The 14432-nt window shown below is 41.9% G+C and overlaps 1 protein-coding gene across 10 annotated transcripts in view; it reads left to right on the plus strand.

The window, feature by feature from the left end:
• RYR2 (ryanodine receptor 2) overlaps nt 1–4018 on the plus strand; it is a 383349-nt gene extending 379331 nt beyond the window's left edge. For all 10 annotated transcript variants that reach the window (XM_066617218.1, XM_066617226.1, XM_066617235.1 and 7 more), the window contains 2 exons: nt 1207–1258; nt 2769–4018. In XM_066617218.1, the coding sequence (XP_066473315.1) occupies nt 1207–1258; nt 2769–2864 (148 nt within the window). In that variant the 3' untranslated portion in view covers nt 2865–4018. The remainder of the gene's footprint in view (nt 1–1206; nt 1259–2768) is intronic.
• Nucleotides 4019–14432: the final 10414 nt, after the last annotated feature.

Here is a 14432-nt window from a genome sequence, read left to right on the forward strand (position 1 = left end):
GTAAAAAAATCATTAAATAAATAATAATATAAAGTCAAAGAGAAAAATTATTAAATCATCATATTTACTTTTCATCATATTTACTTTTGGGAGTCACCTTCCCTTCGACTAATTAGATTGGTGCAAAAATGTAATATTTTTTAGTCCAGCCCTACTATTGGTCTGCACTATTAGATTTCACATTCTGGCAGCGCAGCTCAACTTATGGTGTCACAAAAAGCAACAGTCTATAGCTCTTGACTGGGTACCCCTAGTGCCAGTAAGTCAGTTGCAGGGGTGGGCCGTGGGCAGGGAGGGAGATAGAGTGTTTCTGGGCAGGGAAGAGTGAGGAACTGAGGAGGAGAGAAGGTGGGAGGGGATGGATCCAGTAGCAGTGGTGCACACTGGATCTTATCCCCTCTTTTTAAGACCTCCTGGCCCCTTTTTTCAGACATATGCCACCGAAATAGATGGCATATGTCCAAGGAGACCCATTGGTGAGTGGACAGCCTACCAGGAGGCAAGTGCAAAATGTTTTACCTCCTATTGGCTGTCTGATTGCCCCCCTCCCCAGCTCCACAGGATGCAGTACATGCCTTTTTGGCCTGGCTGCATCAGCACTGCTGGAAGGAATAGGATTGAGCTGTTGGTCAATTTGTATATATGCAATACAAGTCTTTTCTCTATTCATTTAGAACAGGGGTATCCAAACTTTTTGGCAGGAGGGCCGCATCATCTTTCTGACATTGTGTCGGGGGCCGGGGAAAAAAAAGCAATTAATGTGCATTTCAAATTTGAATAGGTTTACATAAATGAATATATTAGAGATGGAACTTATATGAATGAATGAAGGTCTTGCAATAACTCAGAACTTATAAAAGATCTTACACAAAGCAAGGCTGGCCTTTCCTTCGCTGCTGTGGCATCACAGATGTGAAATAGCAAGCAGTGAAGGGATCTCTCATCCCACAGCTTGCGTGAGAGGTAGAACAGTTGCCCTCATGCTGAGAGCAGTTGTGTTGGGCGAGCACGGGCTCCAGCAAGTCTCCGGAGGCCCAGAAGCTCATTGGAGACTGGGGGCTCCCTGTGGGTCGGATCGAGAGTCCCCGAGGGCCACAAGTGGCCCCCGGGCCAGGGTTTGGGTACCCCTAATTTAGAAAATGATTGGTCCTGAATATCTCATCAACCTGTTGGTATGCAAATTTACTAAGTTTCTCTCTTTCTTAGATTTTTCCTGATGTATCTTATTAATAAAGATGAAACAGAACATACTGGACAGGTGAGTTAATATCATGTTGTGCAAAATGCAAGTTAAAGTTTCTGACAAAAATGGAAATATTATGGTATATCTTGACAAGACTTGGTACCAGTGTGTTGGACCTAGGGCCTGCTTGATACCATCATACATCCCCTTGATGTTGCCCGTGTCAGCTGCTATCTGTATCTCGGAACAGAGCTGGAGCCAGTAGTCGTTAGCACATCTCCTGGCAGTCTGTTGGACTTTGCTGCGAGCAGTTCGGAGGACCTGCAGGTTGCGCTCACTGGGACAGGCCTTGTATGCTGCTTGAGCTCTCCTCTTTTCCTCAATGACTGGTGTCAACTCCTCAGAGTGGGCTGTGCAGCATGGCCTTTCCCAGTTTGAAGAGACACTTTGCCAACAGTCTGAGGCTAAGAGGCAAAGAAGGAAGGCCCATAGCCAGGGAGACAGACCAGGGACAGACTGCACTTGCTCCCGGTGTGGAAGGGATTGTCACTCCCGGATTGGCCTTTTCAGCCACACTAGACGCTGTGCCAGAACCACCTTTCAGAGCGCGATACCATAGTCTTTCGAGACTGAAGGTTGCCAATACAGTGGTACCAGTACCACTACTTATAAGTTAAATTATATGAGTAAAATTAATTTGTTACTTCTGAGCATTCACTTCCATTCTGATATTTACTAACTCTGTTCAGGCATATCACCTTACCCTCTTATAAAAGGTGTGTGTGTGCATGTGTTTACCTTATAAAAGGTAAGGTCAAATTACAGAAAGCTGCATGTAATAATCCAGCACTACTAAAGAAACACTAAATGAAAAGGAGGATCTCTGTCTTTGCAGTGGTCTCATTGCAGGCACCCACAAAAGCTTCATAAGCTGTTCTTATGTTCTTAATAACCTCCGCTGGTCTATGATGTCATTTGAAATTAACTGAAGAAAATTTCCCTCAAAACGCACAAATCCAATGAATAAAATTTTCTTGGGGCTAACAAAACCTATTCGCTAAGTCAGATGTGGGAATCTGAAGCACTGTCAACATGAGAAAGTAGAATCAAGCACATGTTCACTCAAAAGAACTTTCATTGCCTTGTGTTCTCACCATCCCTACAACCACTACTGTCACTGGGTACTTCTTGTTGAGTGCAATAGGTAACCTGCCTTCCTTGGCCCACATGCAAACCAACTGGATCAGGCTCATGTCACTGGTGTGTCCTATGGGGTACTGGCATATCCTATTAAGTACTTTCTTTAATGCATTATTTACAATGTAAATTATTTAGTATTTATATGTGATACATGTTTCAACACAAAGAAGCTGATTTTAAAAATAATAATCCTTTCCAAATCATCTATACTTGCAATAACAGCTGAAAGATCTAAATTAAGACATCAAGGCTGTAATCCTATACACATTTCCCTGGGAGTAAGTTCCACTGTACACAGTGGGACTTGCTTCTGAGTTGACATACATAGGATTGCACTGCCAGATGTGATCATTGTTCACTTATAGCTTGCCTTTGTGTCTTGCAGGAATCTTATGTATGGAAAATGTATCAGGAACGATGTTGGGAGTTTTTTCCTGCTGGTGACTGCTTTCGAAAGCAGTATGAAGACCAACTTAATTAGAGTTGAGGACCATCTTTTGAGAAACCATTCACACCTCTCCTAACTCCTTTGGGAACATCTACCAGATTTCCTGGATCTATTAATCAGTGTGCTATTTGGAGCACCAAAGCTTTTTTTGATGACTCAGCTGTCGTTTTTTTCTTCTGTGTTTGCTGTGAGAACTTAAAACTCTGGGAAGAGAAAAGAAACAAAAACCCACACAACAAATCCCCATACATAACATGAAAACACATGCACACACAGACTTCAGACAGCTTTTTTTTTTTCTGAGACTGCCTGATGACTCCCTTAACTAGAAGAACACACATGGGGTAATATGATAGCCACATTCATTATTTATTTCATCATCCTGAAAGGACCTCTGTAGTTCACAGAGTGCTGTAAAGGATAATTGTGGACAATAAGTTGTGGGGAAATAGTGCCTTACTATACGTAGGTTGAGCTATGCAGAAGATGAGTGCATGATGACATCTTATATTTTCTTTATTTGTCCTCTCTTTCCTCCTAGCTAATATTTATTTTGTTCTCTGGAGGGGCCAGGGATGGATTTGGCTGTGCACACCTTTTTAATAAGACTATGGCGTGTCTCAGGATTAAAAGTAGGTTTATTTCTCATTCAGCTACATTCACAGTATCTTCCTCTATCTCTTACACTTATTTTGGTAATGCTCTGATGCAACACTGCAACTTTATGAAATCTTTGTATCAAAAAAAGACTGCAGAAAAAACTTTACAAAGAATTCTTTCATTGCATGTTTATTATGCAAGTTTAAACAAAAAAAGCAACCTTCTGAAGCAAGTTGATCAACATGAGAAAACATTCACGATAATATTCATAGTAATAAAGTGTTGTGGGCTTTATTGTACATTTGGAACCAGTGTCATCAACCCACTATGTCTATTAGAAACTTGCCAGTAGTTTGGTTTTAATTTATTTTTCTATTTTTTTTGTTTTGTTCATTTTACCATTTGTGATCATTAGTGGAATTAAAAATTTTCTTAGGTCAATTTTTAAAATCAAAGGTGAAGCAATATCCATTCAGGGATTTCATCAGTTGCACCATGAAACATCAATGATGTGTACATCACTCCATTTGAGTCCTTTTTGATTGTAATGCCAGTCTTTTCAAATAAAAGGAGAGATTTGGAATGGACGCAAGATGGTTTTGCTATTCCTTAGATTCTTTCTTACCAAAATTGTCCATTTATCTTTCTCTGAAATTATATTCAGACAATTATCTTCCTAGTATCACTATTATTCCCTCTTCCCGCCTAAGTTTTCCACATGACAACTTTAAAAATGAGTTGCTATGTCCACCATCACTTAGTTGTAATGAAAGGATCATTCGGACCCATGTTGTCCGTCATTTAAGTAGCTTATGTCTGTGCTGCTTGGTTAAACTTATCTGAACCTGATTTCTTCCATTGTACTTAAGTTGTCTACAAAATTATGCCTCTCTTCCACCGCCTTTCCATCGCAACCCTGTAAAAGCAGGAGACAGTAGAAGTAAAAGGGAATCTAGCCATGACTTGCTAGATGTATTAGTACTAACTGAACAAACTGGTCCCTACTGTGAAAAACTACTATTGCAGTAGCTTCCTCGCAATGAAATGCTAGTCTTCAGGAAGCCCAAACTTCATCTGATGGCACCACGGGGCTGCATGGTCCATGCCATATCAAGCACTGAAACTGAGCAGGCTAGAGGTCTCCTTAGGGTAGAGAACATTTGTTCTTTAAACTCATGTCAAGCCCCTGCCTGCCCAATGAGGCTAAATCGCTGGCACAAGTCAGAGTAGTCCCATGTAGGGATTTCTGGCCCAGAACGGGTTAGGATATGGCAGAGATCTCCTCCGTCATCCCTGCACCCCTCCTGGGCCTGAACCGCCCCCTCCCAGCCTCTGTTCTGCCCTCTACCCACCCCTGTGCTGCTCGGTACTGCACTTACCAGCACTGGAAGCCATTGGTTTGGATTCATAGCTATCAGGTCAGCACAGGCCTTTTCTGCCAGTGCTCTGTGTGCAAAAGTCATCACAAATGCGCTTTATGGCGTGTTTGCGATGGCACAGCACTAGTATGGGATTGGGCCCTGAGACTCATTAGAATAGCAAATTTCAGGGCCATGATAGAGGTGGCCAGACAACCCTCCCTGCACATACACATGTCTCTTAATACATGAATGAGGAAATGGGACCATAGCAGCTGTCCCCACCCCCAACATGTCTACAACCCACTGTCACAAACTTAGGGGGGTTTGGGGTGCTCAGAGTTCTTGGTTCTCAAACCCTAAAGCCCTCAAGGCCCCCTGTTCAGTAGTACTGCCACCACCCTATACGTGCCAGTGTCTCAGTCAAGGGGCACTGAGACGCTCTAGGCTTAATTCTATCCCTTGCAGGCACTGAATTAAAGCTTCAGTCCTCAAGTTACTAGACCTCAATGAGCACTTGGTAGCTTGCTGAATGGCTAGGCAGGATTCTGAACCTTTGTCCCCAACAGACAATGAAACAACTTAGTAAAATAGATTTTAGTTTATTAAGTACTTAAGGTTACATAAGTTACATAAGGCAGCAAATGCTAGAGGCATAAATACCTAGGAAACATATCAGCAATAAAATAACAAAGCTAGCTGGCTCTCTCTATTAATCCCTATCTCTCACCTGCGTCAGCTTCTTGTAGATCTTTTAGCTCCAGGCTACCTGTGAGGCCAGATGCCCATGTTGGACAGTGGAGCTCTCAGTGTGCAGGATGTTGCACCCAAAACCTCTGTCCAAGAAGGACCCGGACAAACCCCTTGGGCCTCATTATTATACTTCTTATGCTAATAGTACTGAGGTGACTTCATACTTATTTAGACTGTCCAGTCAGAAACTTTTGAGGACAGAACCTTCTCAAAGTGGGTCTGGTTGCTAGTCCTTCTAGTTCTTACGCCTCCCAACTGGAGATCCACAGCTGCACTTCATCAGCTTGATAGGGCACCTTTCTGTCTGCAAAGGTGCTACATTCCAATGGGTTGTAATTCTTGTTGTCTGTCCTTTATGTCTAGCAGAGGAGAGAGAACAATCTTTGTGTTTGTTTACACACATTCTTGCAGCAGAGGAGAGAGAACAATCTTTGTGTTTGTTTACACACATTCTTGCAGCTAGGAACTGCTAGCAACTTCTCCGTTACTGACTTAGTTTGGTTCAGGCTCCACATGCTAACTAAGGCCTAACATGTAAATATTCACGACACCCACCAGCTCCACTCCTAAGACACACACATACACAGTGCAGTGTCTGAAAGAGAAACCTATTTAGTATCATCACAGGTGCTCTGGAAATAAATCTATATGCAAAAACCCGTTCACCAGAAACATGCATATTTTGGAATCTTCTATATTGGTAATGATGCACATAACTTTGGACTTGTACCAAGATAAGGGGAGAGGGAATTGTGAGTGATGACAAGCCCAAAATATTTCTAAACAAGTTTTACTGAGGAAAAGAACACAAATGGGCCACAAGCCTAATAAACTAAGGCCCAAATCCTAACCAACTTTCCAGCACTGACATAGCGGTGCCAATGGGGCATGTGCTACTACATCCTACAGTTGGGTGGCACTCATGGAGACCTCCTCAAAGTAAGGGAATGTTAGTTCCCTTACCTCAGAGCTGCACTGCCCTTATGTCGGTGCTGGAAAGTGGGTTAAGATTGTGCCTTAAACTGCTGGCCATATAGAGCTGAGCAAGCTGTTCCATGTTTATATGGGCAAATGTTAGAAGAGCCTGCACAGGGTAGAGAGAATAAGACCAAGGAATGTTGGGCTGCCCCCTAAAGCAGCCTGACAAGGAATTGCAAGAGTGGCAAGAAAGGGAGAGATAAATTGTGATATAAATTGTGGCTAGTCCCAGAAGAAAATGGGCCTCCTAGTGATAATAAAACTTGAGAGAAGGAAAGCCTAGAAACAGGAAAATGAGAAAGTGCAGGATCCTGAAGTTAGAGGCTCCCAGTGAAGATATCCTGAGATGTGTTGTTGTAGGTCTGGGGAAGCAAAGCCTGGAAGTATCTGTATCTCCAGAATGATTAGGCTATCACTCATATGACAGGAGGTCTGGCTCAGTTGGTAGAGTTGCCGCCTTGTATGCCTGAAGATCTGAGGCTGCCAGTTCGAAACAACCGGAAGTACCCGAGAACTGATGACACGCTGATATACTGATGAGCTGACCCTCGGTGGCAGAGAGGAGTTGCCGTCAAGTGGAGTGTGGGAGGCCAAGGGCCAGAAAGAGGCCAGACCGGGCCGGAATCCAGCTGGAAGGAGGAGTTCTATGAAAGACTAGAACTAGACAATTGTAAAAATCCCTATGGGGGTTTAGAACAGCCTGCCTATGTAAACCGCCTTGGATTAAAGTCTGAGGAGAAATCTGACAACCAAAGAAAGGCGGTATATAAATACCTGTATAAATAAATATGTCATCAAGGACACCTCTCCTGAATTCTTAGTTGATGCCACAGTGTCCGGGAAAGAGGGCTGGATACAGCCAGTACTAGTAGAAAGGCCAGCAGACTCTTTTTTCCTAGCTCTGTTGCGTCAATCAAGAACCTTGGCCCAAGGACCATTGGACTGCCCCCCAAAGCACAACCCTATCAGTGTAAAAACAGAGCGAAGGAAAAGTGACTGGGGCTCTGCTGTAGGGTTTTTCTATTTAAAGATTCCAGCAGGACAGCAGAGCCTGTGGTTTCACATGGAGAAAAAAAAATGCAACATTTGTATTATCAAAACTGTTGTGAGCTATTATTTTTAGCAGAAGATACATAGTACAGAGAAACTTCTCATTCATGGTGGTGGCATCTTCCTATCAAAATGCAGTTTGCCATTTTCAAAAAGGTATATTTTTTGTGTAAATGATGTGTCGTGTGTGAAGCAGCCCTTATTTCCCTGGGAACATATGCAGATTCACATGTTTCAATTACCAGATATTTAATATAAATGCAGCATTCCATGAAAATAACTGATGAGGTTTTGTGTTGCTCCTTGTGAGATTATTGCCTAGTGCTAGTCTGCACTTAAGGGAGAAGGGCCTTTTCATTGAAAACATTAACCGAGTCTATCCAGGCATGAAACCCACAATTTCTCTCGGAAGACCCCTAGAGCACTGGAGAATGACTTCAGCTCTTCAAAAATATTCAGATTCTTACGATGAAGCACACCCCACTTTGAAGATTCTTTGTGCTTTGTTTCCAAATATACCAATATTGAGCAACATGCTATGGAAAGGAAGGAATGTAATACACATAATATGATTATGTAATTGGAAAATATTGTCACTTGTCATATAGTTTATTACTATGAAGGACCAGAGGTTTTTATATGCAAATTGAAGTCAACACATGTACAGTATAATATGCCCCTGTAACTGCAGTAAAAAAAAAAGTAGTTAAACACATAAGAACCACATTGCATCATTGCTAGGAAAGAATATGTTAGTCCACAACTAATTGCTAGCTCAAAATTCACCAGTGTATACTTGCATCATATTGCTTTGTATTGGACAAGATTAGACATTCCCCTTAATTTTAGGAAGATATAGGTGTAATTCACTGGTGAATATAAAATCTATTGAGAAATTGTTATTGTATACCTAGAAGTCAGAATAGTCTACAACTCTGACAAGATTCTCTTGCAGTCATTTGGATAATGTATCTGCATTCTTTTGAAGATAAAACAAGCAAATGAAAACCATGTATTAAAAGCCTTATTTTGAATTTCTACATTTTTTCCCTAATCTGACAACCGTGAAAAATGTGGTTTAATAAGAGATTTTCCAGTTGTACATGCTTACTTTGTTTCAGTAGGTAAGGGGTTGTGATCCATAAAAATCACAATTTAATGAGTTACCTCTGCCCATGAAGTTCTTCAAGAGCTTGGAAGTGAGAAATTCTTATAGAGACATATGTCAGTGATGTTCCAGAAGCTCCCTAACATTTGGACAATCACATAGTTATTACAATACATGTCTCAAAAGATTGCTTTCATACTTACTTTAGCAAGATGAATTTCAGCAGACTCTCCATCAGGCTTTTACTTGTCATTGTAAGGGTGCTTTTGTTGTTTAAAATGGAGATGCCATGGCAATCACCAGGTTAAATTTCCAACAATTCCACATTCTAGCACCAGGTTATGCCTGATTCTATCCAATACCATTTTCATTGGGAAGAATTAAGCAGCAGCTGAGTAAGTAGCTTTTGTGCATGCTGATCAGAGAAAAAAAGGGTAGCTGGATACTAAACATCTTGCTTAAGTTTAAAGAATTATGCATAAAAGCTACAAAGAGTAGTGATGAATGATGAAGCCCACAACACACAGTTCCAAATGCATGTGAAGAAGTCTGGGCAGAGATGAAACAGCTTGTAACCACTACACTGAGGGGCGTCTCTAAACTGACTGCCAAAGTAGCAGGTAAAGCATTTTAGCTTTATCATTGCTCTTTGCAATGATCTTTCACCAGGTTTCAGGTGAACCTGGTAAAGCTGGTTGACTATCATGGCACAAGCATCCAGCCAGGCAGATTTAATAAGATCTGACACCATGTGCCTTCACTTTGGGGAAAAAAAAAAAAACCTAGGTAAAAGAATCCAATCCCTTATTGCCTCAACTTGCTCCTTCCTGCATGATTCTTTTCCACAAAGCACATGTGCAAGTCACATGTGCAGTCAAACTGATGACACTTAGTGCTGCCATCTTTTTCTTCTTTACATGAGTGCTGCAAGCCTAGACCTAGTCTATTCTTTACTTGTTTAAGGAAGGCCCAAAGATTACCCTAGACATTCAATAAATGATTCCCCTTAATCCATTGCGGATTCTGAAAATAGGTGAGCCACGTATCTCTCACATGTTTTCCCATGTCAGAGATATACAGCCTTCCTATTCTTAGAGCCCTCAATGGAGGGATTAAGAGCCATCATTTATTGAAGACCAAGGGGTAATCTTCAGGCCTCTTCCCACCATGAGTTGGGTGATTTTATGGCCCACTGAGAAGCTTATTCCTTCCCTGTAGTCCAGAGAACCACAACTCTTCTGCTATCTTTCACCATGGTTAGAACCTAGATATTTCCCTACATTTCACTCTTCTCTTCCCCAATCCCTCTCTACAAAAATCTCTTTTCCCAGTTTTACATCCTCAGTTCCCCTGAGGTAACCCTCCTGATTTCCCTATGTCCTTTTCCTTTCACCATTACATATCCCCTTCTCCTTCTAAGAATTGTCTCTGTCTTTTCTATCTAGAAGTCACCTACATTTAGGGTGTAGCTGAATGAGTGATTACTGAATATGCAGTACAGCATTGCATTTAAATTACTGATTCTCTCGCCTCATAATTGTATTATTATTCCCCACAATAAAAATTCTCTACTGTTGCACCTTTGACCTTATATCTCCCTCCTTCTTTATGCTGGAGCTAAGCTGCTTTGGGTGCGCCTCAGAGAGAAAAGTGAGATATAAATGTAGTAAATAAATAAAAAATTTCATTCATTCCCTGGAAGTACTGATGGGCATCTGTCAATGTTTGGAGTAAACAATCAAATGAGCAAACTTTTCCAAATATGGACCGGGAAGGTTTCCAACAATATGAATTAATTTTATGAACTTGTACCCTCCAACTGGCACATAAATTAGAAAACTGAGCGTACTGTGAACACATGAAATGTGCATAAAATATTATGGTAGCCAATAAATTACTTGATGTAGGCTTCTGGGACCTGTTATGCCACATTGTAGTTTTAATGTGGATTTAGTGTGTCTCATAGATGTTCCAGTTAATGTGTTACTGGAAATTATATGTAATATGTGATCACAGTCCAAGAAAGTAAACACACTTTCATTTTCAAAAAATACACTTTTTTCATTTGTCTCTAAAGCTCCCTATTTCTAAACATTCCACCAAGTAGTTCTGTTATCACCAAGACAGTTTTTTTTGCCTCAGCTTGCACAGTGGTGGAAAGCAAACACCATCCAGGACAGGTCACTCAGCATAAAGAGACTGAGAATCTCAGTAATGAAACAACCAGACTGGTACCATTCAAGACTTCACAGCCCAGCCCAACCTAAATCCCTGTGCAGCAATGCAGCAGTACGAGTGGCTTCCACTGCATCCTGCAGGGGATTTTTGCAGCAATGCAGGATTCTTTTCCTGGAGTAAGCCACAGCAGCCCCAACAGATCAACTTGGCCCTGCGACAGCAATATCACCTGCACAAGTCCATGTTGATCTGTGCAGGTGAATCAGGCCTGAAAATAGAATTTGAATTCAACAAGGGCTGCCACCAAACCTGCCCCCTCCGACGTCCACTCTGCCCACTCCCCTACTCCATCTCTTCTCCATTCCACCCTTCTCCCACCCTGAACCGCCCTCCATGCTGGGCTTACCTACTCCAGTGGGCCTCTGTCACTTCACCAGCATGCTGCAGATACTCGCCTATAAGTCAATCTCACAGATAAGTCGGGGGCAGGTTTTTGAGCCAAAATCATGGAATTTTCTATTATGGGTGTCTGACTATAGTTTTGTCTGATTTTATCTGAGGCCAGATCCTGAAAAATAACCTACCAGTAATTATTACCTAAGAACTGTACAATCTCTAATTTATTAAAAATATCGTAAAAAATCATAAGATACCTTTTTATTCACTCACTTTTTAAATTCTGGCTTTAAAATCTTTTTGTAAACACTATCAGGGCGCAGTCCTAACCCCTTATGTCAGTGCTTTCCAGTACTGGCTTAGCGGTACCAATGGGATATGTGCTGCATCCTGCAATTGGGTGTCACTCACAGAGGCCTCCTCAAAGTAAGGGAATGTTTGTTCCCTTACGTTGGAGCTTCACTGCCCTTATTTCAGTGCTTATGTCAGGGGTTAGGATTGCGCCCTCAGAGTAAGTGCATTATAAACAACATACCAGTAGAACAGTGGTTCCCAGCCTGGGGTATATGTACCCTCAGGGACACTTGACAGGATCTTTAGGGGACCTTGAAAAAGAATTGAATAGCAGCAGAAGAAGGCAAGTAGTACTCCAGAATGCCTTGCAGGGCCAGCAAGGCAGGAAGGGAGATAGGTAGTTGGCTGTGAAAGCTCCACCAATAGCTAATTTTTGGTGATCCATTCATGTAAGAATCAGTGACTGAAAACCAGCACAATAAAAAAAGCTGAACCATAATATGGAAAGTGTAGTGGAAAGTCAATCACCAAGAATTTCTCAGGACACTTCTGGTGCAAAACAGTACAAAGGCATAGTCTTCTGTTCTTCAAACAGACAAAAAGAAAATACTGTGATGAATACATGAAGTATGGGTTTTCCTATGGAGGAGATGAGGGCTTATGTTAATATTAATTACAAACATTTAGCTAATATGAGGGGTACAATTTATGGAAATGGGCTACCAAGGGATATGCAAGTGGAAAAAGGGTTGGGAACCACTGCAGAAAAACCATTAATCATATCCTTAATTAAGGCGTCTTGTGTGTTAATCCAGAGGTTCTACATATAACATACAACTTAGAACACATGACTGGGAGTGTGCAATTCAATTCACAGCACAGAGACAAGCAACTACTGTAAGTACAGCTGCACATAGTTGCAACCCTGTTTACTCAGAAGCAGACCCATTGCTTTCCATGGGTGTTATTCTTAAGTAATGGTGCACTGAATTGCAACCTGGGACTCTGTTTCAAATGGAAATGAGGATAATGTGTTTAAAAAAACAGACCTCTGCAAAATGCAAGCATTTGCAAAATGGAACAAGGCTTCAGCAGGCTCTGTAAACTTAGAGGAGGCTGGCTTCAATTCAATGGAAGTCTCAGGTGCAGTGAAAAAGTTAACTTTGGCTGCAGCTTTCCAGCCTTAGTTGCCTTGGATATTAACGGCCCTTTAATTATCTCTGAATTGCCCCTGCTGCTTGAAAAGCAACTTCTCTGGAGTTGAAAAGCTCTGCCCCATGAGCAACCTTCGTGATAAGGCAAGGCGATTACCTAAGCTTGATTTATTGGCAAACATTTCTTGCCCTGTAGGCGAGTATCTATGGTACATGGAGAGGCTCTGGCATTCCCGCTGATGCACTGACCCCTACATAGCCAGAAAGCGCTTTATGGAGCTTTTGTGGTAGCCAGCACCCACCAGTGGAACATGCATTCCACCAGGACTGCCTTTCAATAGGATTGAACTGACAGAATCCCATTTTGGAAGACATGTCAGTATGAGAAGTCAGTCACTTATAACTGCTTCTGTGCACAAAGCTAATGTTTCATCTCCCCTGGCTTATTCATTTTCCTTGCCAGTTAAGTGATCATCTGTTTAGAGTGGATTGCATATAATACACAATCATTCCCAGGGGCATGATCATGTATATCTTGTCACCTTTTCCTTCCTGTTCGATTTTAAGTTAAAATTTGTGATATTAAAATACGGTATTAATTGTTACTGGTGAAGATGTATTTAGCAACTTTTCCAGATGCCACTCGTAGAACTATAGCTTCGGACTATTTGCATATGGGATATCAGGGTCTGGTTAACCCGGCAAGGGCCCTTGTTTATAAAGAGCAGCAACCTGTTGGTCACTTCTTGATGATGCCAGTACTAGAAAGTTACTCTTCTTCTGTATCATGAAGCCTGTTTATCACATATGGAGTTCATGGAATACCTTTTGTGCAGGGTCTTGTAGGTTCTGCATAATGTCTCTGTGATTCAACACTTAGGTAATTCACTGGCCCCAGACCATTAAATGTCTATATCCCCACCACCACTACAGAGAGGGCACATTCTGTAGTATAAGGTATCATCTCTGCTCTTTACAGGTGAGGTTTTTTCAACGTCACCCAGTACCCACTATGTTTTAGAGCAGGGGTGCTCAAACTTTCAACTTTAGGGATGCTGGACCTTTAACAAGTGTATAGAAGAGAGAATTTCAGCAGGTGTAGCTTGTCATCTGTGGGATGACAAGTTGCACCTGCTGCAATTCTCTCTTCTATACACTTGTTAAAGGTCCAGGATCCCTAAAGTTGAAAGTTTGAGCACCCCTGTTTTAGAGCTATAACTTTTTCTTGAACAAACCAACAGTCCAGGATCTCACCTGATGGGGGGGGCAAGCCCGACCTTGCTACCCCTCCAAAGGGGCAGGGGGCATCCATCCACCAAGCCAAGGAACCTTTGAACGAGTTGAAGGGAACACCTAACCATGCAGCTGCAAAGGCAGGGACAGTGCCAGTGGGCCTTCCCAAGGAGTCCAAGATGTACCATACATGCATGGGATGCTGGTCTGGTGCATCTATGAGTCAAGGTGAGGTAGGCTGCCTCTTCAAAACAGTAAGTTTTTGTCAAAATCTCAGCTGTTTGCAAATCCTTCAGAGTTCTGAGCAGATCCCCTAGTTAAAGCCCACTGGTAGGATTCTGCAGTGCCTCAGCACCAAATGCTGGTGATCGGAATTATTGCATCACTTTTTGTTTCTTATGCAAGACTGTCTTCCAAGTTGTTTAACCCTTTTGTATTTTCCTTCTATATCAGACTTTCAATAAACCTTTTACATTTTAACTTTGAGTCTGCCTGGTCC

Source organism: Tiliqua scincoides, chromosome 1, assembly GCF_035046505.1.
Source record: "Tiliqua scincoides isolate rTilSci1 chromosome 1, rTilSci1.hap2, whole genome shotgun sequence".
Taxonomy (NCBI): domain Eukaryota; kingdom Metazoa; phylum Chordata; class Lepidosauria; order Squamata; family Scincidae; genus Tiliqua; species Tiliqua scincoides.